The sequence below is a fragment of the Rosa chinensis genome, chromosome 4 (genome assembly GCF_002994745.2).
Source record: "Rosa chinensis cultivar Old Blush chromosome 4, RchiOBHm-V2, whole genome shotgun sequence".
Classification (NCBI taxonomy): Eukaryota; Viridiplantae; Streptophyta; class Magnoliopsida; order Rosales; family Rosaceae; genus Rosa; species Rosa chinensis.
The window spans coordinates 9905553-9931083 of NC_037091.1; the positions used below are offsets into that span (position 1 = coordinate 9905553).

General features: G+C 36.8%; 2 protein-coding genes across 3 annotated transcripts; one reads left to right on the forward strand and one right to left on the reverse strand.

Annotated features, from left to right (window-relative positions):
* Positions 1-1768: 1768 nt before the first annotated feature.
* On the forward strand, positions 1769-15992 carry LOC121053034. 2 transcript variants are annotated; one of them, XM_040519347.1, is made up of 2 exons: positions 1769-3098; positions 15888-15992. In XM_040519347.1, exon 1 carries the CDS (start codon positions 1772-1774, stop codon positions 2945-2947), a length of 1176 nt encoding a protein of 391 aa, XP_040375281.1. In that variant the 5' UTR covers positions 1769-1771; the 3' UTR covers positions 2948-3098; positions 15888-15992. The 2 variants fall into 2 exon arrangements, with proteins under 2 accessions (XP_040375281.1, XP_040375280.1); XM_040519346.1 differs by lacking the exon at positions 15888-15992 and adding an exon at positions 3418-3469.
* Positions 15993-17156: 1164 nt separating this feature from the next.
* Positions 17157-25296, reverse strand: LOC112201126 (phosphate transporter PHO1). The gene is made up of 15 exons (XM_024342141.2): positions 24993-25296; positions 23665-23748; positions 23056-23293; positions 22112-22460; positions 21276-21324; positions 20776-20847; positions 20419-20548; positions 19923-20043; positions 19088-19337; positions 18831-18935; positions 18668-18712; positions 18393-18545; positions 17956-18234; positions 17719-17858; positions 17157-17619 (listed from the first exon to the last, which is right to left on the reverse strand). Exons 1-15 carry the CDS (start codon positions 25224-25226, stop codon positions 17529-17531), a joined length of 2340 nt encoding a protein of 779 aa, XP_024197909.1. The 5' UTR covers positions 25227-25296; the 3' UTR covers positions 17157-17528.
* Positions 25297-25531: the final 235 nt, after the last annotated feature.

A 25531-nucleotide genomic window follows, 5' to 3' on the forward strand; every position in this document is an offset into this window, starting at 1 on the left:
TGAAAAGTTCGGTAAAATATTTTTACTTAATTAAATAATTAAAATTTTTAATTTAGATTTATTTTTGTTCAATAATCTGTGTAAAATACGGGAAAAAAAATTTGTGTATAGTACGTGTATAATACTATTGACTTTTAAAAGTACAGAAAATTTAACGAGTCTCTTTCAAAAATACGAAGTACAGAAATATTTAAAAAAAAAACGTAATTAAGTACGTGTTTTATTGAGTATAATACGAAAAATTACTAACTAAGGTAAGTACAAAAACAATGTTTAATTGTGAATTTCGATATAATAGTGCTATGAGTTTAAATAATGATAAAAAAAAGGGGCATGAAGTTAAAAATGGTGGTGTTACGAGTAATAACATTTATTACTTTAGGTCACGACTATGTCAATTTACTGACTCAGCCCTTGACCTGACCAGTCTTCCTCTGGCTAGTGGAAGGCAGAAAATGGTATTTTTGTAAAGTTGGTGACCAGGCAACGCTCATATCGCTAAACTTGTAAGCCTCGTCGATGTCGCGTACACTGAGGACTGTCGACACTTTGGCTCCCTTTTTCTGGAGGAAAGGCTTTAAGAAGCAATCGGCATGGTTTGCAACCATTTCATTTTTAAGAAAATCATACATCTCAACTGAGTGGCTCTCAATTTTGTCAGGCACCTTCCTCACAATCTAGTCATATAGAAGCTTCATGGAGGCAGAGTTGAAACTATCCTCATGAAAAGTCTCATGTTTTTTGAACCAATTGAAAGAGAGGACTCGTGAAGTGTAAAATCAAGAACCTAACTTCATTACCAAATCTTTAATTATCTGTAAATATATCAAGACCCTAACTTTAATACCAAATATTCCGGGACATACCAAGGACCACTTTATATAAGGGTTGTCGTTTGTTGAAACTTTGAAAGGTGTTCCTCAATCCGACGAATCACTTCCATATATGAAATTGTTATGAAAATCATTCATAGTTTGGTGAAAGGCGGTCATCAAGCTAAGGTAGTCTTGCACTACTGGAAAAACCCCCTCACCCATATGGATCAAAGGCTCTGGTACCAAATCTTAGGAAAGAAAATTTAAAGGAATTAAGCTAAACAAGTTTCATATCAATTCATCAATAGCTTCATGAGCTTGAGTGAATACTATATCTATACTATTATTAAGAGAAGAGAGCTTGCTCTCCATAAATGATTTTTTTTACTAATTTATCCTTAATATATTAAAATACTTTAAATCAGGTAAAATCAATAGGGATAATAAAATCAATTAACAAAATAAAAAATAAAAACAAAAAAAAATTAAATGTAGTGGAAACATGAAAAGTGGAAACTCCCACTATTTTTAACTACCTTCCCACACACTCTTGAAAAAAGACCAATGTGTGTAGGCCAATGCTAGTATAAAGAAATGAATCCTTTCATTAGTCGTCAGCGACCATATTCTATGTGGGTTTTACACTAATGGGTATAAAGCAGACTAGAGGTAATACATAGTAGAGTCTTAAAATGAATTTTTTCTTTTCTTTTCTTGGGCCGCTGCCCATTCCCCGTAATATCTGGAAAGTTAAAAATCTAAATTTTAGGCCCATTAAAAAGGCCCAATATTTGGGTGTCTTGGGACTCGAAAGGGTTCGGTTTGTGTGGGTCCCAGTTACTAGGGCACAGCAGTCTGAACTCTGAAGGCAAAAAAAAACAAAAAGAAAGGAAAAAAGAATTGTTTGTTGAGAAACCCTAATTCTATAATACAGATCAGGTGAGGGCGCGATGGGAATGAGAGCGAGGTTAGGATTAGGAATTGCTAGGGATCGGAAGCAGCACATGAACAAGACATTATCATTTACCAGAAACAAATCTAGTTGTTCAGCAACAGCAGCAGCAGCATCGGAGAAGAAGAAAGAGGAGGAAAAGTCGGTCTACTTATATTTCAAGGAGGAGACAACTAGTCACAAGGGTGTTCATGACTGTAAACATCGCACGAGATTCCCTATCCGCTCCGTCAAACTGAGCTACTTGTTATCACCTTCGTCATCGACCAAGACCAATATTGATGATGATCCCAACATCAGTGATGAAGTCTTGCCTGACTTGAGGGAAACTCGTCGTTTCATCAGAAGCTGGGCTCGGTCCTCTCCCCACTTCCTTTTCACTTCCCCTGCCCCAGGAGGAGGAGGAGGCCCCGCATTTTCACAATCCTATGCTTCCCAGATTTGTTCATTACGAAACAAGGCCAAAGTACTCAACAAAAATTTCCCGGTGATTAAGCGTATGAAGAAAAATGAAGATGAGTTGCTATTTCTCGAGGAGGAGCTGCCGGCGGACCGAAAACTCTATTGTCTCTCCCCCAATCAAGTTTTCCAGGTTTTGGATACCAAGTCGAAGGAATGGTTATCTCTAGAGGCGCCTCCAGGTACCCAACACAGAGGCAGCTTCTGCTTCTGCTCTGCAGTTTTCGGCACCAAAGTCTTACTCTGGTACGAAAATAATGTTGGAGTCTATTGTTTTGATGTCACCCAACCGGAGAAAGGATGGTCATCGACCTCACCATCGTTGGGAAACTGCATTCCCTTTCTCAATTGCAGGTCCCCTTTTGTTCTTGAGCATGATAATAATAACAATTTTATTATGTTCACCTTTGATCCCGTAGCACATGATCACCCTGTAAAAGTCTTCCTCATGTCTCATCCATGTGATACATTGCAACCCCTGAACCAACCTCTGCAATTTCCAGAGGTCCCAGATATGCCTTCTAACTTTTGGAATGAAAATCCCGTTGATTATCATTTTTGTCCATCTAGGAGGTCAAAAAATCTGCCTTGTTTTGCACAAGTTCTCCTACATTTTGGAAAGGGAGACTATTCCTGGTTATCGACATGTGTCTCCGCCTCAGTGGGAGGAGATTTCTTTTCGTGGCAGAAACAAGGGGAATCTTATTCTCATAACATTTGAATATGAAATTAACTTCGCATCTTTGGACATAGAGTACCGTGTGCTCACTACTCGTCACCTTGAATACACCGGGAAGCGGGATCCTAAGAGCGAATTTTCTACATTTACCACACGCGCAAATCTAGCTGGTGCTACTGTGCTTTAAATCTGTGTAAGTGTTTTTGAATCCCTTGATAGGTTTATTAATTTTCTGTTATTTATTTTGCATTTGAATTTACATTCATAGCTGAGTAAATAATTGTTTGTATTTGGCTATCAATCGTTTTTTTTTTTTTTGTTCAAGCATTTAAATTTGAACAATATTATCTGCTTATAGTTGTCTTGTTTGGGTAATTAGTAAATTCTTAGCATTAAAATACAGCGAGTATTTTACTTGCTTTAAAGAAAAAAGGATTATTAGTTTCTTCTATCTGCAGATAGTTGTTTCAAGACCACTGTTGGAGCTGATTTTTGGTTCTCTTTTGTCATAGCAACAGAACACTAAAACACAAAACCCCCGAGCAACATTCCCTAGCTCCCAGCTGATTTCTAGTGTTTTTGCGGTACTGAAGGTTAAATGCTGAGTTTGTGAAGTCCTAAATAAAAATGAAGAGTTTTTATGGAAGCTGAAAGAAAATATCTTTTTTAACAAATTACATATAAGTTATTGACAAAAGATAATTTAACAAATATATCATCTAAAGTAGGGCTGTCAATTCCGACACGACCCGATAACACGACTCGAAACCCGCACGAAATAAAGCGGGTTGAACCCGCACGATTAAAAAGCGGGTCAGCCGTGGGTCAACCCGCCATGACCCATTTAATAAATGGGTCGGCCACGGGTCAACCCGCCAACACGAAGTGAACCCGTATAACCCGATTATGCTATACTTCATCCTGAAATTTTAGATGTTGAGAGTATTTGATCATAGGATTAGACAATTTGAAATATTTTGCTTTATAATTATTGGATTTAATTATTTATGAATTATATATAATTATTTATATTCTTTGTCTTGTAGAGTTTTTAGTGAATTTAATCAATTTATGCATTTTTTTAGTTAAACACGACACAACCTATATATTTGTCATTTTGTCAAACACGACACAACCTATTTATTAAATGGGTTAAGCGGGTTGGAAACGGGTAACCCGTTTAATAAATAGGTTGGGTTTGGGTTTAAATTTTTGACACGATTATTAAATGGGTTGGGTTTGGGTTTGTATCTTGCGACACGACAAATACCTTGACCCGACACGAACCCAACCCGACACGACCCATTGACAGCCCTAATCTAAAGATTGAATTAAACATATAAAGGCTAAATCTTACAAATAAGGACAATATGCTCTCCACTTGCCACATGTCATGAGTTAATTTACTTTTTTACCCTTAACTACTTCTTTTGATTTCAAATCCCTTTATAAGGATTAAATCTTACAAATAAGGACAATCTGCTCTCCACTTGCCACATGTTATAAGTTAATTTACTTTTTTACCCTTAACTACTTATTTTTTACTTCTAGTCCCCTTATGTTACTTTTTTTCTTCTAAGAATAATCCCTTAATGTTACTTTTTTTTTTCTTTTTTTTTCTGAGAATAATCCATTAATCCCTTGATGTTACTTTTTTTTTTTTTGTCCTGAGAATCATCCATTTATCTTACTTTTTTTTTCCTTGAGAATAATTCCTTTATATTACTTCAGAAAACCTCACTTTCCTACTACTCTCATCTCACCGTCTAATCCTGCTACTGCACTCGATGCACTCATACTCGTCCAGTTCTGCTACTGCACTCGTCATTACATAATCCTGCTACTGCACTTGTCCAATCTTGCTACTGCACTCGCTGCACTCATACTCGTCCAGTTCTGCTACTGCACTTGTCATCCCCTAATCCTGCTATTGCAGTCGTCTAATCCCGCTACTGCACTCATACTCGTCCAGTTCCGCTACTGTACTAATCATCGCCTAATCCTGCTACTGCAGCTCTCTACTTGCCACATGTCATTAGTTAATTTACTTTTTTACCCTTAACTAATTCTTTTGACTTTTAATCCCTTTATATTACTTTTTTTTTAATAATCTCTTTATGTTATTTTTTTTTCTGAGAATAATCAATTTATGTTACTTTTGAGAACAAAAAAAAAAAAAAAAACTCTTCCTTTTACACATTGCTAAGAGAAAGAATCTCAAAACTCTTCGTCAAACTTATTTTTCTTCTTTATTGCTAAACGTGTCCTTGGTTTAGTAGCAGCTTCTTTTTCAAGAGCAGCAGTAGTAGTAGTAGCAGTAAAAGGAGCAGTAGTAGTAGTAGTAGCAGTAAAAGGAGCAGTAGCAAGAGCAGGATCATTAGTAGTAGCAGAAGCAAGAACTGTAGCAGTAGCAATTAGATATGTCAATCCATGAATGAAATTGAAAATATAGAAAATCACATTATTCCCACAACAATATTACCAAACCAGTAGCAATTAGTCAAAACAATAGTTATTAGTAATAGTAATGAACATGCAAAAACAAAAGGGTTTTGTATAACAACAACCTCATTGAAGACTTTCATCAAACACCTAATGTGCATGAGTTCCTACCCACCAAAAATGTACACCTTATTTTGCTTATTCCATAGCCAAGAAATTGCTAAAGAGCAAGAAAAGACATACATTAATGAGCATGCGTGTGGTTCCTATAATCCACCCCAAGGCCAAGTTTCCAAACAGATCGTGCATGCTTTTTTTTTTTCCCCTTTCTGAGAGCCAAGTTACTCCTGGGAAATAATAGTCAGCATATATAGCTTTATTACAATCTGGTGAACCAAAGATCCAACATAATCAATCCCTCAAAGAAAAGCCACATGCACATCATTTCGCCCAGACCAATATTGTAGTAATGAAATAACAAATCAAACAAATCCACCGATATGCTCCATTGGAATCTCACATATGCAGATACGATGGTGCTATATATATGAAGAGTTCTCACTATCAATCTTCAGAGTAAAAATTAGAAACTATTCAAGAAGACAAGAAACAAAGCACACACGCGTCGTATCCTTACGTACAAAAAAATCCAAAGCAGTTCACTATGATCCTCCTCCGAGCTCCAGGTTCAGGCCTAATTGTAAGATCAAATATGGACATAACACATATCATCATAAAGTAATTGATGATTAGCTTAATATCAATCCTAGTTTAACATGGATACAAACAGTAAATCAATACTTGTAACTTAATGAAGCAGTGTATCTATTCATTAAGGTAAGTAATCCTATTCTTAGTCTGCAAGAAAGATTACAATGAAGTGTTACATTAAGAATCTAACTAGGAAACCTAAACCGATATGGATAGCTTTAATGGGAAGCTTCTTGAGGGTTAAGTCTCCTATATATACAGATGAATTGGTCCCTGATTACTACCGACGTTTTGCATATTGTTCTGTCCATTGAGAAGCAAGTTGGTAAGTAACAGAAGGCCATATTCAGTGTTCGTGTTTGTAGCATAAGATGGAATCCATGCCAGTAATTGCTGAAGGTAAGCCTTAATCCCTTTTATGATTGTGTGCATATATTGTGAGCATGTATATGGTTCTAACAATTGGTATCAGAGCATAGGCTCACAAATATGAATGAACTTTTTGCTTGGCATCAAGATCGTTTTAGGGTTTTGCAAAACAAACACAAAAAAAAAAAAAGAAAAAAAAAAAAGAGGGTTTTTGCTTTACGGATCAAGTAACTGGTCAGGTAACTGACCAAGTCACTGATCAGGTAACTGACCATGTCACTGGTCATGTACCTGATCAAAGTAAGTTACTTAAGTCGATTGCTGCATCTGGTTAATTATCAAATTCACGCTTCCGCTGTGATTTTTAGCAGCAAATTGGGGAAAAACCAAAAACAGGTTTTTCTATGGAAATTGATTTCGATTCATAGCATGATAATTGAATTTTGATTGTGCTCAAGAACACTAGTTGCATTCCCGGCGTGCGTTAGGTTAGAGTAGATGGTGACCGGATGAAATTTACAATTTCTTGATTGTTCTGTGGTTTCTTGGAATCGAAACAATTTTGATTGTGCTTGAATATGCATGATGAATTGATTGATGATATGGTATTGTACTTGTGATTAGGGCTGGGATTTTAGCCCGGAAGCCCGGAACCCGACCCGGAACCGGCCCGGGACCGGCCCGAACGGTCCGGGCTTTAATATTTATTTTACATGTTTTTCAAGGCCCGGCCCGAAATAAATAAAATACGGTCCGGGCCCGGTCCCAAAAATAAAAAAAATAAAAAAGCCCGAAGGCCCGAAAATTGGTGCAATTGACACATGTTTGCATATTATTGGTAGGTGTATTCAGGCTTACAATATGTGTGCACAGGCGATTCCTAACCCAACTAAAACCTAAATCACTCAACCCTAACCGAGTCAGCGGCCTCACTCTCTCAGTCTCTTTTCGTTTTCGACTCACTCTCTCTCTCTCTCTCTCGGCCACCATCCGCAGACCCACCCCGTCGCCGCTTCTACCGCCGACCCACCCTTGCCGGTTCGATCTCTCCTACCCACTGTAAGTAAAACCTTCTCTTTGAACTTCATTGTTGGGATTGAATTCGAAACCACCTCTTCCAATAACCAAAATTGATGCGATTTCCTTTCAATCTTTCATGGCCGTGTGAAGAATCTTCGAGGAAGGTCTGCGAGGAACTGAAGGTCAAGATCTGCGAGGAAGCTTTTTGAGTTGCGGGGATTCTGGGAAGGTCAAGATCTGCACCGTCTGATATCACATGGAAGGTCTACGGCACCGTTATCCGACGTGGAGGACAACACCATCACCGTGGTACGCATAGCTCCAATCTCTCCCTCTTTCTATAAATCTTTCTCCTTTTTTTTTGTGTAATGTTTTTAGGGTTTTTAACTGATCTTGGTGATGTGGGTCTCTGCTGATCTTTCTTGTTGTTGGAAATCGCGCTTCGTGAAGTGAGGGAGAAGCTTTGGCTGCAGGAAGTGAATGCAGATAGTCCATTGAGGGGGTCAAAAAATGAGAAGTCTGAGGAATTTCGGATTGTAAAATTGCAGGAGTTGACGATTGCAAGTGAAAAATTACAGGCCTCATTCCTCAAAGGAACAGATTTGCAGGTTAATTTTGTATAATTTACCCAAAATTTTGGTGTTTTGTTTTTATTTTTTGTTGTTTCCAAGTTGTTGAATTTATGCTTTAGCTTTCAGTGTTGATATTGTTTTCTGTTTTGATTTTTTTTTTCCCTCCTCAGCTTCAGTGTTGAATATGGCCACTGATGATTCGACGATGGCGAAAGAAATTGTTCCAGCTTCTGAAGAAGAACGAAAAGAAGAAAAGCAGCCTCCAACATCACAGAAGATCAAGAGAAAGAGGATAGAGAAGAAAAAAGTGAAGCCATTGAAGCCAAGTTCAAGGAGTTGGGTTTGGGAACACTTTAGCATTCTACAATATTTGGAACTTGTTTTTTACTTTATTTGGAAGTTGGGAGTATTTGATTATGAAGTTGTTTATTTAAAACTTGGAAGATTTTAATCTGCAATTTGTTATGTTGGAGTATGGATCTTGTTCAGTTGGACTTTGAATTGTTGGAATGTGGAAAACTGGAAGTTTGGAACTTGTTCTTTTTCATTTTGTTTCAATGTATCAGTTAGCTGTTATTTTTTTTTCTCTTCCTCCTAATCAGGTTATTGGGCCAGAAAACCCGGAAAACCCGGCCCGTAAAAATCGGTCCGGGCCCGACTCGGTCCTAAAATTAAAAAATCATTATTTGGGCCCGGCCCGAAAAAAGTTGCCATAACCCGGGCCCATCAAATTTTACCCGGGCTCGGCCCGATCCCAGCCCTACTTGTGATTGTGTAAAATTGCATGAAGAACAAAAATCTCCCAGAATTTGTTTACACAATTAAAATTGACAGATACGAGAGCTTAATTTTCTTACAAGGATGAATCTGGGTAGAATATAAAGTTAAAAGCTCATGAGTTTTGTCGTTTTCTGTTGGCATAAGTGATTATGATGCACAAAGCATTCTTCATTGATGTTGGCAGAAAACAATGATCAGGTCACTGACCATGTAACTGGTCAGGTCACTGACCACGTAACTGGTCAGGTCACTGACCATGTAACTGATCGAATAACAAAACTGAAATTGTGTTTTGTGTTTTAAAACTATGCTTCAGTTTTATCTTCCAAAGAAGTGGTCAAGTATGGTTTTAGAATACAAAACAGCAATATGCGTGCTTGATGAAAATAAATACGGATACTTAGAAATTTTTCTTCTGTCTAAAGATGTGGATAAATTTCTTTGGATAACTTGTTTTCATTGAACATGGTATATTGATAAAGAACTCCAGGATGTTATGCTTCTGCTCAAAAGTGTTGCTTAACATTATTTTTGGTTATGGACTGATATGAATGCAAGTATGGATTGTTTAGGTTTTCTGTATGTTCTTGTTCTGGTTGCTTAAAGCTAAATAAAACACAGAAAACTTAAAGTTATTTTCTTTACAAATTGAGAACTCACACGAATTTTTGTTTTGCTCCTTAGGTAACTCTTACATGAACTTGAACAGTGTCTTGATGCTAACTGGAACCAACTATAGAGCTTGGCTAGATTCTGTAGAGAACTATATGGGAATGCATGAGAACATAGACTATTGCTTCACTGAGGACAAACCTGAAGAGTTAACTGAAAAGAGCACTAAGAAGGAAACTGATCTTTACAAGAAGTGGCATAGATCCAATAGAATGGCTAAGAACCTCATTCGTACCTCTATGTCCAAGACTGTCAGAGGAAGTATAGAAGAACCTGAGCTAGCATCAGATTTTTTGGAACTCATAGGTGCTAAGTTTAAAGAAAGTGAAAAGGCAGAAGCTGCTAGGCTAACCAAGGAGTTTCATGATTTGAAGTACATGGGTTCAGGGGGAGTTAGAGAGCATATTATGAAGATGATCAATATAAATGGCAGACTCAGGGAGCTCTTGATTGGGGTTAGGGATGAGCAGGTAGTGCATTATGCACTACATTCCTTGCCTAACAGTTTTAGTCATCTTAGGACCAGTTACAACTCTCAAAAGGGAAACTGGACTCTAGATGAACTTATATCCATCTGTGTGGATGAAGAATCTAGGATCAAGGAAGAAAAGGAACCTGCTACAACCATTAACCTCATTGAGAAGCCTAAAAGGAAAAAGCCCCAAAATAAGCTCAAGTCTATCAAAACCATAACTAAGAGTTCAACAGCTGCAGTGGCCAAGGAAAATAGGCCATTTAGGTTCAAGTGCTACTTTTACAAAAGAGTAGGACACATGAAAAAGGACTGCACTGGCTATAAAAATTGGTTAGCCAAAAAGGGTAAGATTTTTTCTAATACAGTTTTTTCTTTAGAAATTAATCTTATAAATGTTGAACCACAGTCTTGGTGGATAGATTCAGGCTCACCTATTCATATTACTAATTCTTTGCAGGGATTCATAAGGAGGAGAATCCCAAAAAGTGATGAAGTGAACCTGTGTGTAGGCAATGGCATGAGAGTGGCAGTCAAGGCTATTGGAACCTTAAAGCTCGATTTAGGATTAGGAAAATTATTAGTTTTGGACAATGTTTTTTATGTACCTTCCATGAGAAGGAATTTGGTTTCGGTTTCTCTTTTAGTAAAATCTGGTTGTAGACTTGTTATGGATAGTAATGGAATTCTTATTTCTAAAAATTCTGTTCAAATTAGTTCTGGTGTTATTATGAATGATTATTTACAGTTAAATTGTTCAATGGCTCAACAAGAAATTTTACTTGTTGAAAATAACACAAACAATACTAACACTTTAACAGGTGTTAAAAGAACCAAACTAAATGAAAAGTCTGCATTTTTATGGCATAGAAGACTCGGCCATGTTTCAAAAGAGAGACTGAAAATTTTGGTGAAAAACAACATCCTAAATGAACTTGATTTTTCTGATCTAACAGACTGTGTTGAATGCTTTAAGGGAAAAATAACTAATACTAGAAAGAAGACTGCATATAGAAGCCAAAATTTATTAGAACTCATACACACTGATATATGTGGACCATTTAGGCATCAAACTATCTGTGGGAATGTGTATTTTATCACATTCATTGATGACTTTTCTAGATACAGTTATATTTATCTACTTTCAGAAAAGGCACAAGCATTGAAAGCCTTTCAAATCTTTAAGTCTGAGGTAGAAAATCAACTAGAAAAGAAAATCAAAACAATGAGGTCAGATAGAGGGGGAGAGTTCTATGGAAAGTACACTGAATCCGGCCAACAAAAGGGTCCATTTGCCTTGTTTTTGCAAGACAATGGAATTAAAGCTCAATACACAACACCCTATAATCCACAACAGAATGGTGTTGCAGAGAGAAAGAATAGGACTCTTTTGAACATGGTTAGATGTATGATGTGTACAACTGGTTTGCCTAAATTTCTGTGGGGTGAGGCTTTAAAAACTGCAAATTATATTTGCAATAGGACACCTAGCAAAGCCATAGAAAATACTGCTTTTGAGCTTTGGTGTGGCAGGAAACCTAGTCTTCATCACTGTCATGTTTGGGGATGTCATGCAGAAGCTAGGATTTATAATCCAAGCTTGAATAAACTTGACCCCAAAACTGTTAGTTGCTATTTTATAGGTTATCCAGATAAATCTAAAGGCTATAAATTATATTCTGCTCATTATTCACCTAGAATTTTTGAAACACATCAAGTTTCTAAGTGAAAAAGTTCACAATACAAACCTTGAGGATTTAACCTCAGATTTTGAGGAAATTGTGTCAGATGAGAATATAAGTGTAGCATTGCCTTTAGAACAAGATGTAACTGACCATGTCACTGACGAAGTAACTGTACCTGGTCGAGTAACTGGCCAAGTAACTGACCATGTCACTGACCAAGTCACTGACCATGTAACTGACCAAGTAACTGTGCCTGGTCAAGTCACTGCCCATGTCACTGACCAAGTAACTGTGTCTGGTCAAGTCACTGCCCATGTCACTGACCATGTAACTGACCAAGTAACTGTCCCTGGTCAAGTAACTGACCACGTAACTGGTCAAGTAACTGAACCTCACCATCCTCCAGTGGCTCAGCCTAGAAGATCACAGAGAGCAAGAAAACCAACTTATGGGGGGGAAGAGAGTGACTACATTGTTTATCTACAAGAAGCAGAAATTGAAATGGATTGTGCAGAGGACAATGATCCAACTACATTTAATCAGGCCATTGAAAGTAGTGAATCTCATCAATGGCAGCAAGCAATGGAAGCAGAAATTAATTCCATGAATCAAAATGCAGTTTGGGAATTAATTGAACCTGACCCCAACCAGAAGCCTATAGGTTGTAAATGGGTTTTCAAAACCAAAAGAGATGCAAATGGCAACGTAGAGAGACATAAAGCAAGATTAGTTGCCAAAGGTTTTACACAGAAGGAGGGCATTGATTTTACTGAGACTTTTTCTCCAGTTTCTACAAAAGACTCGTTTAGGATAATCATGGCTTTGGTGGCTCATTTTGATATGGAGCTGCACCAGATGGATGTTAAAACAGCTTTCTTGAATGGTGAACTAGATAAAGTGATTTATATGAGGCAGCCAGAAGGGTTTGTACAAGCTGGAAGTGAAAACTTAGTGTGTAAGTTAAGAAAATCAATTTATGGCCTAAAACAAGCTTCTAGACAGTGGTACAAGAAATTTGATTCTGTGATTTCTACTTTTGGATTTACAGAAAATCTTGTTGATGAGTGTGTTTATTTGAAGACTGTTGGGAACAATTTTATTTTTCTGGTACTCTATGTGGATGATATACTTTTGGCTAGCAGTAACATTAAATTGCTTAAAGATACCAAGAGTTTTCTGTCAAGGAATTTTGACATGAAAGACTTAGGAGAAGCATCCTATGTACTAGGTATTGAGATTAAAAGAGATAGGGCACAGAGACTACTTGGTTTGTCTCAACAGAATTATGTTACCAAAATTTTAAAGAGATTTGGTATGGAGAAGTGTGCAGCTGGAAAAGTTCCCATGTGCAAAGGAGATAAGTTAACCAAGAAGCAAAGTCCCAATAGTGATGTTGAGAAAGAAAATATGGAGTCAAAGCCTTATGCCAGACTTGTAGGAAGTCTCATGTATGCACAAGTCTGCACTAGGCCGGATTTGTCTTTTGCAGTAGGGATTTTGTCAAGATTCCAATCTAATCCAGGCCATGAACATTGGGTAGCTGGGAAGAAAGTGTTGAGATACCTGCAGAGAACTAAAAACTACATGCTAGTTTATAGGCAAGTGGAGAATCTGAAACTCATTGGATTCTCAGACTCGGATTTTGCAGGGAATTATCCAGACTCCAAGAAGTCCACTTGTGGATATGTGTTCTTGCTTGCAGGAGGTGCTATTGCTTGGAAAACCATGAAACAAACACTTGTTTCAACTTCTACTATGCAAGCTGAATTTATTGCAGTATATGAAACTGTGTGTGAAGGACTTTGGATTAGGAATTTTCTCATGCAAACCAAAGTATTGAGTCACATTGTGGCTGGAACACTTGTAATTTATTGTGACAATGAGGTTGCAGTTTTCTTTAGCAAGAACAGTAAAAGGTCAAATAATTCCAAGCATATTGATCTAAAGTATTACAGTGTTAGAGAAAGAGTAAAGCATGGTGAAATAGCTGTTTTGAGTATTGACACAAATTCACAGCTAGCAGATCCTTTCACCAAGGCATTGTCAGTAGTAGCATTCCAGAAACATACAGCAAGCATTGGAATTTTAGCTAATTTAGATGCTTAGGTTCAGTAGAGAGTTAGTCCAGTTGGAGCATTTAAAATTCTAAGGTTTTTTGAGTTCTTGTGTTTTAGTTGTGATCTTTTATTTTGTTTATCACAACTTGTTTGTAATGACAGATTTTATTATTAATAAATTTTGAGGTATTTTCAGATTTTGGTTATTACTGCAGTTTTTGTTGAATGTTCTGAAAATTATCGATTTTGTGTTTAAAGTTATACTTGCTATCAGATGGCTTAAATAATGTGAAGCATGATGTTAAGGTTCAAGCAATATCTTTAAGCCATCAGTGTTCAGTAAATTTGCTTGATTTTTTGGTTTTAGAAACATAAAGTAGGACCTAATATATGTTTACTTGTTGATGCACATTAACATATATTGTATCACTTCTGGTTTGACATATGTGGATTGCAGGAGCTTGTGTTTGTGGCTTTGAAACTCTGCATTTTTGTTAAAATGTATAATGTTTCTTGCTCTGCATAAGTAACTGTGATCTGACCATGTTGGAATGGATTTTCGATTTAAGTTTGTTATCTGGCGCGCACTTCAGTAAGTTAAGTAGGTTTTGATGTTCTCTGGTGCAAATCATCGAGCATGATATGTGTGAGTCCAAGGGGGAGATTGTAAGATCAAATATGGACATAACACATATCATCATAAAGTAATTGATGATTAGCTTAATATCAATCCTAGTTTAACATGGATACAAACAGTAAATCAATACTTGTAACTTAATGAAGCAGTGTATCTATTCATTAAGGTAAGTAATCCTATTCTTAGTCTGCAAGAAAGATTACAATGAAGTGTTACATTAAGAATCTAACTAGGAAACCTAAACCGATATGGATAGCTTTAATGGGAAGCTTCTTGAGGGTTAAGTCTCCTATATATACAGATGAATTGGTCCCTGATTACTACCGACGTTTTGCATATTGTTCTGTCCATTGAGAAGCAAGTTGGTAAGTAACAGAAGGCCATATTCAGTGTTCGTGTTTGTAGCATAAGATGGAATCCATGCCAGTAATTGCTGAAGGTAAGCCTTAATCCCTTTTATGATTGTGTGCATATATTGTGAGCATGTATATGGTTCTAACACTAATGGCTGACGCAGAATAACTACTTGTTCAATATCTTCGTCCCAAACTTGATGGAGAAGGCTTTCACCAAGGGCTTGTTCCTTTCTGCCATCTCTATGGAGAATAAGAACCCATGGCAGATATGGGAAGCTTTCAAAGAATCATCAGAGAAAGACCAATTAAGAAAGAGAAGGCCTCTACTTCATTATCCAACACGAGAAGAAGTCTCCAAAGGACTCCCGCATAAGCCGAACAGTGATAGTGAGAACTCTTCATATATATAGTGCTGGAGAACCCTCCTGAGCAGAGACGGATGCAGCAGCGAGGGCCAAGACAAGGATCTGGATGAAGAAGAAGGACTTGGAAATGAAACTCGAGTATTTTGGTCAATGGCAATGCCCGTAAATTATGACGAAACTAGAGTATTTTGGTAATTTTTCATTAAAATTGAGAGTCAGGCTTGTATTATTTAGCTTTTGGGCCTAGCTCATGTCTTTATTTGTATAAATATTTTTAAAAGTGAGTTTTCTGTGTTTACATCTTTGGTCATGTGCTACTATGTAATTTTCTATATCTTTTTCTCATGTGCTAATCTTTGTGAAATGCCAAACTGCCCTTCTTAAACTTGATCATTTTTTTGAAATTTCTAGTGGAACTTTGTGGCATATATCTGCATGTGAATCTTCATATGCTCTCTACATTTGCTTCTAAGATATTTCAAAAAGCACTATTATCCCGTGTGTAGATTGGTCAATCAGAACTTTATTGTAGTCTTTGCCAACTTGAATATTTTGAAATAGCTGGGTATTCTGTCAGATAAATTTGACATAAATCTTGGCTTAGTCTTGGTTGCAAATCTTAACGTACTCCTAGATCAGATGGATGCCTAACATTAAGATTGGTGGATCACAACATTGAAAATGGCTCGAAATTAACTTGCTTATAATGATACCGGTTCCATCCAGCACGCTCTTTCCAATTCTGTGTGCTTCCAGATTTGAAAGGATTAATTCTTGTTTTTGTTTGCCAGATCCAAAATGGCTCGAAAGGATTCATTTTTGTGTGGCATTTTGTTTTGACCAGTCGTGGACTATATTTAGGCTGTTAGAGGCTCGAAGGGATTCATGTATCTTTATGATTGATCAGTTTGTGATTGATCCCGCTGAACATGAAAGGACTAGCATTGAGGGAGCTGATGCTGAGGAAGAATGAAGTGTCTTGTCTTGTCTTGTAATCTCAGGCCATTTTTATTCCAATGCTGCAATAAGATGTGTTTGTGTTGGATCTATTTGTCCTCAACAGTTTAACTCCTGGCTGCCTATTGAACCCTTGCCTGAAGACATTTGATAAATCTGTGATGTGTGTGGATTTAATAAAAGTTGTTCAATGATTGGTTATCTCTGTATAAACAAAACCGACTTTGTAGGGAACATTCTGATCCTTGGTGTTCGTTCCTTTATTCGAGAATGATTAGAGTTGCTTTGTTCAAGAATGAGTAGAATTGTGCTTCCTTTTTCAATTCTTCCCTTCATTAGAAAATTGTGGTGTTATTTGCCAAATTAAAGTTTTGAGAAGTACAATATGAACATCTTCTTGAGTACTTCCCCTGGTTGCTTAGATTCACCAGAAAACAGTAAAGGGGGCCAGAGAGCCTCATAATGGGGAGAGCTGGGAAGCCGAAGGCCTATTTGTCTGTGATGGTAGTGTGTTGCCTAGTGCTGTTGGTGTCAATCCAATGATCACCAATTCACCATCGAATCAGCTGCTTACTTTCTGTCAAAGAGAATAGCAGAATCTCTAAGAAAACAACAATTTTCCTATGTTGGTTGATTCCTTTTCTTAAATCACAATTCACAAAACACCTGGTGGGAGATTCATTTGGCAACAGAACTCTTAAAGTCTTGACAGTGATGTTCATTCTAATATTTTTGCAGGTGCAGTAATTAAGTATTATTCAGATGGAAGTTCTGCTGTCTTCAGTCTTCAGTGCAGAGTTTATCAAAACTATATGAAAGAAGAACGATATTTATAGTAACAGATAGTTTGCTTAATTTCTTTCCCAATGTATGCTCCACTCTTCCACCTTAAACTAAAGCAAATTACAGAATTAATGTGCAAAATACAAATAATTTAAGTTTAAACTAGCTCTATATACATTCTTTACATGTCTAAAAGCCTCATTCTGAAAATAAAATATCAGATGCAGTATTTTCTATTAAATAGCAATATTTCATCGATTTGCCATCAATTGGTAAGTCCTTAACAGTTCTGTTCTTTCTGTGATAATTACAAGGTAACAGAAAATCCTTTTCGACTTGTTATGATCAGATATAAGATAGAGAAACAGTTGAATTCAGAAAACTCTATCCCATTTTCAGTTTTTGTAGTATTAGGGATGACATAGATGGTTATCTTTAGAGGCGAAAAGTTTGAAAGTCAATCCAAAAAAGAACTGCCTGTTCAGAAAATACATGGTACACTTGCATCATCATTTCTAAATTAAAATGGCCAAAGGTACATCAGAAAAGGTAATTTCAGTTGGAAATCGCTTTTCTTCATTGCACTTGGCACCTTGCAATTCATATTCTAAATTGCGTATGCGATGAGTGAATGGCAGGATCTCACACATTGATGTGAGAAAATGTAGAGTCCCTCCTTCTGCCTTGGCTTAACTGCCCCATATCAGCATTTTGGGGATTCTGTACTAAACAAGACTGATACATTTCAGCCATCAGAATCTGCATCACGGAATGGTAGGGGAACCGTCTTGACTGCCCTGAACTTGCCAACATTATTCAGATGCTCATTCTCCAACCTGTTTGATATAACAGAACAAGTTTAGAAAATGTATAGTTCAATCACAAGGATCAAATATAATGCTCAAAAACATTTATCTTTTAACATTAATTAGTACCTGTAAAAGTTCCAATGCCCCCGCCGGATAACCTCTAATGAAGCCAAGAGAAAGTCCACCAATCGTGACTCGACATATGAAATATTGTGAAATCCCATAACTGTCTCCACCCAAGCAACTCTCAGAACGGCATTCAAGGCCTGCGTCAGTTTAACAATATGTTTGAGAATGCGGTTTAAATGAAGGAGATCTACAATAAAGTTGTTCTGAGAAAAAATTAAAGAATTAAAAACTTACTATGGAAAAATAGTAGGTTCTTTTGTTCTTCAGAATCAGTTCATCTCTCAGCCATAGGTTCTTGGAATTTGGGTTGAAAAGCCCCCAATCCTTGACAAAATCCCAGTATAACTGATAGACTGTAGACACCACAGAAGTGACCACTACTATAGAAAACCATAGATGATTCTGCTGGTTAGCATACGTAATCCTGGCTCCGGCTGCTACCATGGCCGAAACATACTTCCCCATGTTAGCCAAATGGTTGACGTCAGACTCATCAAACCATCGTCTTGCACACTTTGTAGGTCATTGCATTGAAAGATCAGATGTCAGTTGGTGGACTAAAAAACTATGCTATTGCAAGGTTGAAATATTTGACTCTACACATTTGGAATTCAAGTAAGAAAGAAAGTACTAATAGACATTAATCTGCATAGGACTTTTGGTAGTGTAACCTGCATTGCACGCCAGTAGTATGGCAAGAATGAAATGACATAAGCGAGCTCTTTAAATAGCCTTCCAGTTTTGCAAGTCTCATATTGGTGTGTTCTGAAACTTCCAGCAAGGAAGTAGCAGGCTGTGGATTCCATGTGTCTCAGCAATGGGATCTTCAAACAAAGAGACAATAGATGATTGATTAATGAAACTAAAAGGTTGATGAAAGAGGAACGTTACAGTAATGTTATCTATTTCACAACTTGATTTTAATGGAATTAGATTGTGGTTATACCTGGCTAGTTAGCTGATCAGCCATAAAAAAGTCTACCATCAAAACCTGCGGGTAAATAATACAACAAGAAAGAACAACTTAAATGGCGGTGCTAATTTCGTTGTATTGATTGAAATCAATCATGTTTTGTTTAATGGGATGTTGCAACGGGAAGGAAATGTACCTTATAAAGTGGAGAACAGACTATATTACGAATTACTCTGATGAAGCAGTAACGAGTAGGTCGATAGAAGATGTCCAAGGGGCATATCAGCAGGGCAATGGAAAACTGAAAATTCAGTTGTTCAAGATTAGGACAGTGCTTCATGCTATGTCTCTCAATTTTCGTAGTTGTTTTCTTGCTGAAGCCTGATTTTTTGTCTTTTCTGAAGCTCAAGTTACTTGACTAACAGAATATAGATGAAAGTGATAAAAACTAACCAGAAGGAAAATTCCAGGAATGGCATCAACTTGGCTTGGTAAGAAGTTATTAGCCCTTAATATAAGATGTACAACCATGGCACCAACCACAGCCGTCATAAAAGTTGTGCATATGAGGAAGGCATCACGGTACTTTAAGGCAGTGCTCAGTTGGAATTCAAATATGAAGTTGCAATTGATTCTAGTACTTTTCCACATGAACAGGTTGCACCCGTACATGAACAAGTGCAAGCTCAGTAATGCAAAAACACTGCACAAAAACTCACACCCTTACAATTAGTACGACAGCAGTTTCAATTACCCTCATCATATTATTGAAAAACTTGACAGGGATCACATTTCAGGATCTTGTGCATTAGTTTGTGTTGCTGATTAATTAATCTTGGATCTACTTAGTTAAGCTTAGAAAAACTTTGTTATCTGCAAGTTCTATGAACTTGGTACAATACAACATATTAGGGACTAAAAATCTCAGTTCCAACATATATGCTTTCTTGTCCTACTGCCCGTTGGCAGTGCTTCCATAGGACGTGCTTTTGGTCATTAGCACTTCTACTGGAAGTGCTTATGTTAGAAGCACATCTAAGGTTTCCGAAAATTACAAATGCAGTTCGGGAACGCACTTAGAAGCACTTTAAGGAGATACCTATAATGTGTTTCCAAATTAAAAAAGCAATTGATATTTTCGCCAACCATATGAAAGGCACGTTCGGTTTTAGCATATCAAAGGCACGTTCGGTTTTAGCACTTACAGAAGAAGCACTGCCCTTTAAACATTTTGTACAAGCACTAATAGCAGCACTTAGAAAAGGCCATTGTGAAAGAGAGCATTTACCTGAAAACAGGGTAGACAGTTTCCATATATTCCAGTTCTGTGCTGGGAGAGAATATACCAGACAAGTGCGCTAACAGTGCGTATACACTAAACAACGATACAAAGCAACCTGTGAACAAACCTGCACCAACATAAACCAAAAAGAAGGCCTTTATTAATTTTCTTTTCCAGAAATAAGTAAGAAAAATATAACTTTATTAAAGAGTGATCACAATCAGACCCAAAAAAACTGAAACAACCTGGTCTACTACTTGATGGGACCGCATTGTCACCATTTGAATAACAAACCTTTGAGCAAATCCCACTTTGATGATTAGTGGCAAACAAAGACTAATGATCACCCATCATATTGCACATTACAATTTTTATTAAAGCGGTGGAGCTTTAAATAAGGCAAAGAATCATAGCAGACATTTCCAGTGTCGACCTTAATCTACAGAGGTTTTTAAGCAGAGAGCGAAAATATGGAAAATTGAGGGAGAGAGATGAAGAGTACCAACAAAGAAGGTAACCATGTGAGACTCCTTGTGCTGTTGGGGCCTCAGAAACTTCATTGCCTTTTTCTTGTCATTGTTAGCAAAGTGCTTCGTGAATATGGTTTCCACTTCGTCCATTAGTCTAACAACCTTGTCAGACCAAATATAATAACCACGCAGAATAGAATCACTATCAGAAACCCTTAAAACCCACATTCTCCATTAGAAAGGTAATGATTATGTGACTAGAGTGTAAAAATAAGCACTCCAACAAATAGTTACCGATCATATATATATTCACATGTACACAAAGGACTCACTCTAACATTCATGCTAGCTATCTAGTTTTGAAACCTACTTTATAACTGTACAATTACCTTATCAGAACTGATGAAATGTGATCTCTTCACTGCTTTTAGATAACTTGCTGATGCCTGCTGGTTCGATACCTGTAATGGGAAAAACTAATTGCTTCAGTTTACTTTCACTACAAGTTATGTGATGATAAATGTATTTACAGAACAATAAGCTATCAATGGCATGGCCAACTGGCCAACACTTAATAGCACTGGTAACACAATAGTGACATATGTTGAATAATACATACACCTATAATTTTGAATCTGTCACTTACACATGCATGACCTATAATATTACCACCTAAAAGCAAAACCAGTGCTCATCATTCATCTACAAAATTAATGCAATTAGCTCATGATCACAAGTATCCTATAAATATATATATATATATATATATATATATATATATATATATATATACACCCAAAAATATCTATCGCAATTCCCTCTTCTACATGAATTCTGAAGGCATTTGCTAAAATGAGGCTGCAGGAAAGGTTAAGGTACCATATCTCACCTTGTCAAATTTCTTGAGGATCTTTGTAAACGCTACCATATTCAATGAGCTGTCAAAAGTAGAAAATTTGATCGATTAGATCACATCGGTCAAATTAAAGTACCAAGCTAAAACCTATTAATGCATAAAGTCATTGCGTACAATTAATCTTGAACCCTAAATTCTGTAATTAAAGAACCTTTTATACTAAGGTATACGCATGCGGAGACTCGATCAAGTAATTCATTTTGTAGTTTTTGAAAAGATCCTATAACAAATCAATAAGGATCACATCATAATGAAAACTTACAAAACCATGTGTCATCACTTGTTCCTCACACAATATACGGTTGCATCAGCACCAAACTAAAAGAGATATGGAAAAATATTCTATTACGTGCTACTTGAGGATATTTTTGCATACTCAAGATATTAATCGCTACATCATCTTTGTGCTGCTTGAACAAGAATGAGCCAAACTTTAGACCTAAAAATGCAAATAAGTGAATAACACAAAAAATCCTTTCGGAGTCGGAAGGGAACCTTAGAATATTATCAACAAACTTTATCTATTAACTTCTGTTTCTTTTTTTTGAAAGGATTAACTTCTGTTTCTTTATTTCATTATTTTTTTTTTTATCAACACTAGTAAGAATTTACCCTCTCTATTTGAAAAAAAAAGAAAGCCGTTTTATACAGTACGTTTTAAAGAATAGCCGAGGGCTGAGTGTTGCCGTTCAGACGGTACAGTATAGTTGCAAAACGACGTGCCGTACCAAATAGAAAGTCTATGTTACCAAAATGAAAGTCCTACTTGTGCACCCAAATTATTAGCCAATTAACTCATAAAAGCGAACCTGTAAGTTTTAAGCAGCCCGAGACCCCTGTAGAGCTCCACAAAAGCCCCTCTAATCATTTTCTCAGCACACTGAATCTTTTTTTTGTTAATGAATTCTCCGGAGACTTCCTTTTTCGGATTGTTAACCAAATCTTCCCAAAGCATTGACGTAACGGCTGTGATGGTTCGTGTCGGGGTGTTGTTTGGAATGTCAATCCTCATGGCCATCTTAGGCTTGCCTTTCTTTGTCTTACCCCTAGTTGCCGTGTTAGTGAAGCTCACACCATTTCTTTCTAGCGCTGCAATTGCTTCATCTGTTTGTGTTAGTTCTGTACTAGTAGGTGTAGCACTCAATTCTGCCGAGCTCTCTGCATTAGTTAATTTTGTACAATTAATAACAAAGGCTAGAAATAAAAAAAGCGTAGAACATGAAAAATATTTGAGGCAAAATTAAGATAAGGGTCAGTTTTCTATATTTTCTCCGTCGCTTTCTCAAAAAAGGTAGGAGAAAATTTCATGAACAATTGCGTCAAGGATTTGGATTTTTCCAGAATGTTATCCTACTTTGCGACTTGAAAGACAAAGTGTCATATAGAACACGAAATTTTCTCAAACTTTTAAGTAACCAAAATGACCTCTTTGTCACATGTATATCCAATAAACCTAAAGCTGTTGACCAATTAACGGTTATAAATGGAGAAGAATGTGAATGAGGATCAAGAGTTTGAAACAGTAGTGCAAGCAATTATATAAACGTATATGGAATTAGTTAATATGTTTTAGCTTGGAAAATGCAAATGCATTTCTTTCTTTTTTTACTAAGTAGGTTTTATTTTTGGTAATAACCGCACATTAATTAAGTAGCTAAGAACAACTTTCTCTTAAATTAGGTAGATTACCAAATTATATATAGATATAGGGAATGAAGTTGACTAGAAGAAGACCATAAATGGAAAAGCTTACCAGAACTATAGTCAGAATTCCGGGGAGTCGAGGACCATGAGCTGGGAACACTAGGCAATTTCGGTTTTGACAAAGAATTTTTCCATCGCCTATCGTTAAGAATTTGCTTGAGGTCCAGCAAAATCTGTAGCTGCTTGTTCAAAATCTCTCCTCTCTCAAGAAACTCCGTCTCTTTGGTCTTGTAAAATTGGTTCACCTTGTTGAGCTCTTCATCTAATCCCTCAAAGAACACCCTCACCTATACAATATACACCAAGCCAATACCTTAAATATCCCTAACTAATTAAGGGTTCAACCAACGATGATCACGTTAATTGAAAATTCATATTATTCTTTTTCTCAACCTTTTTGGCCAATTTAATTTATTGATGCAAACTGTTCATTTGAACTTGATTGCAGTATACCGTTTTATTGTTAGAATGATTCATGTAGAATTGTAAAGTTAAACATTTCCGATAATCAAAATGACATAGTGAAGAATATTGGAGTCACGCAAAATTCCTTTATATCGATGTCCACTCTAAATTCGCCACGACTAATTGGACTTGATTATTTGATAATTGTTTAGTAATTAGTAGTACAAGTTGAACCATGTTTTGGATTAGTTACCTCATCCTCTTCAGAAAACAACTGAGCAAGCTCGGTCTCATAGATTTCTTCCTCCTCACCATTCTCGATGATCTTACTCTTCACCTGTGCACAACAGAAAGAAAGAAAAAAAAATCAATTATTAATCCAATATTTATGGGATTGGTTTCTTTGTTTTTAGTGTCCTTTTCGTTTGGGTGTTTAGGTTTTTGTTGCTGTTGGTCACGATGGTTTCGTGATATATGAGGTATTATACGTCCAGCTACAACCGTTCCATATTTTGCTTTCGTGAGGTATAGATCGAAACCCCCCAAAAGATAAAAAGATATGAAACAAAAAACCAGCAATAGGGGGCATTAATCTTGTTGGACTCTGTAAACAGTCTGACATCTCCAGGTCTCCGGTAACTTTATGAACAGTTTTAGTGTATTATATTGCATGCCCATCATTCATTTTTGTTCGTTACAGAAACATAATTAGTATCAAAAAGAGGAGAAGAGAACGAAACAAGAATAGAATTTCAACAAGCCAAAAGTCATCCTATGGGTAATCTGGAAACGCTTTTGATGTGATCTAGTTTCTCAATAAGGAAAAAAAGTTTATAGTGCTTTTCGATCTTCGAAAGTGTCACCAATACGTTTTTGGCGTAAATACTATGTCTATATTTTGTCATTTTGAATGTTCTGTTTTATTGATTATTCATGTAATTGAAAACATGACATTGAATACAGAAAACGTTATTTTAGACATCAACACAATACCAACCTAAACGTATTCATAATTACCATAGCCTCCTTTCGAAAAAGGCTAGCTGGCCTCACTAGTTGAAGTGCAATGTTATGTTCAATGTGCCATGCACACATAAATCTCACACACTCAAAATCATCCACGGCACCACCAATAAAGAAGCTTTGGTGCTTGTGTCACTTAAAGTGGAAGTTATGGCTGACGTAACACAAAACGACGTTAAGAGAGAGCGAGAGAGTTTAAGGAGCCTCAATAGAACCAGAGAGGGTGTCCGTATTGGTATCGGAAACCACCCAAACGTTTCGCCTGAAAATGACGTGATCATCATTCAGCTGAACGTACTGAATTTACAGGCCTAATTGGTCGACACACTACCCACCGTAAAAGACAAAGTCCCGGGATTTCGGGTTCGTTTCGGGCGTGAATAGTCCTAGTTGAAAAATGTAAAAAGTAAAACGGTTATTACAGTCGCGGAAAATAGTCTGAAAACCTAAACTGAGCAGAACCAAATTCTAACAACCACCAATCAACCTTCAATAACGTATCAGATTAATCCAAAATAAGCTTACATATTTGTATTTGTGTGTGCTAAAATTCAGTACCTGGATTATCTCAGTTAACTTGTTATCGAAGTTTAATAGCTTGTCACTGATTTTCTTGGTGACGAAGCGAATGGGATCGAAAATGGAGACACCGAAGTCGGCATCTGGGGCTTGCTTGGGAACTCTTGAAACTTTGATCTTCTTGATTTGCTTTTTGAGCTGCCAGTAGTTGACGAAAGCGTCCTTCCACTCGGGGATGAGCTGAGCTTCAAGCTCCTTTGAGAACTTCACCATTTTGTTAGCTGGTGTAGTGAAGGAAAAGGAGAGGAGAGGGAGGAGAGCTTACGAAAGAGCTATTGGAGGAGTTGGGGAAGATTTATATATAGGGGCCGAGAGAGAGAGAGAGAGAGAGACGTGTAGTGAAAAATGATAGCTACATTTTGCTTTTGAGACTAAAATTTTTGTCAAGAATTTATTTTATTTTATTTTATTTTTTTGATCGGAAATAACTTCATTCAAATAAACTGTAATTACATCACAATCACAGCACCCAACCAGGGATTACAACTAAGGACAAATAAACAAGGACTGACACCACA

Bases quoted from the DNA above. Each gene is read 5' to 3' on its own strand.
- LOC121053034 (XM_040519347.1), top strand. From the start codon at position 1,772: ATGAGAGCGAGGTTAGGATTAGGAATTGCTAGGGATCGGAAGCAGCAC.
- LOC112201126 (XM_024342141.2), bottom strand. From the start codon at position 25,226: ATGGTGAAGTTCTCAAAGGAGCTTGAAGCTCAGCTCATCCCCGAGTGG. The intron at 21,325-22,111 runs GTTCGCTTTTAT...TACTTTTGACAG, and splicing joins GGGCTGCTTAAAACTTACAG to CTCATTGAATATGGTAGCGT. The intron at 20,848-21,275 runs GTGAGATATGGT...TTCCCATTACAG, and splicing joins TCCTCAAGAAATTTGACAAG to GTATCGAACCAGCAGGCATC.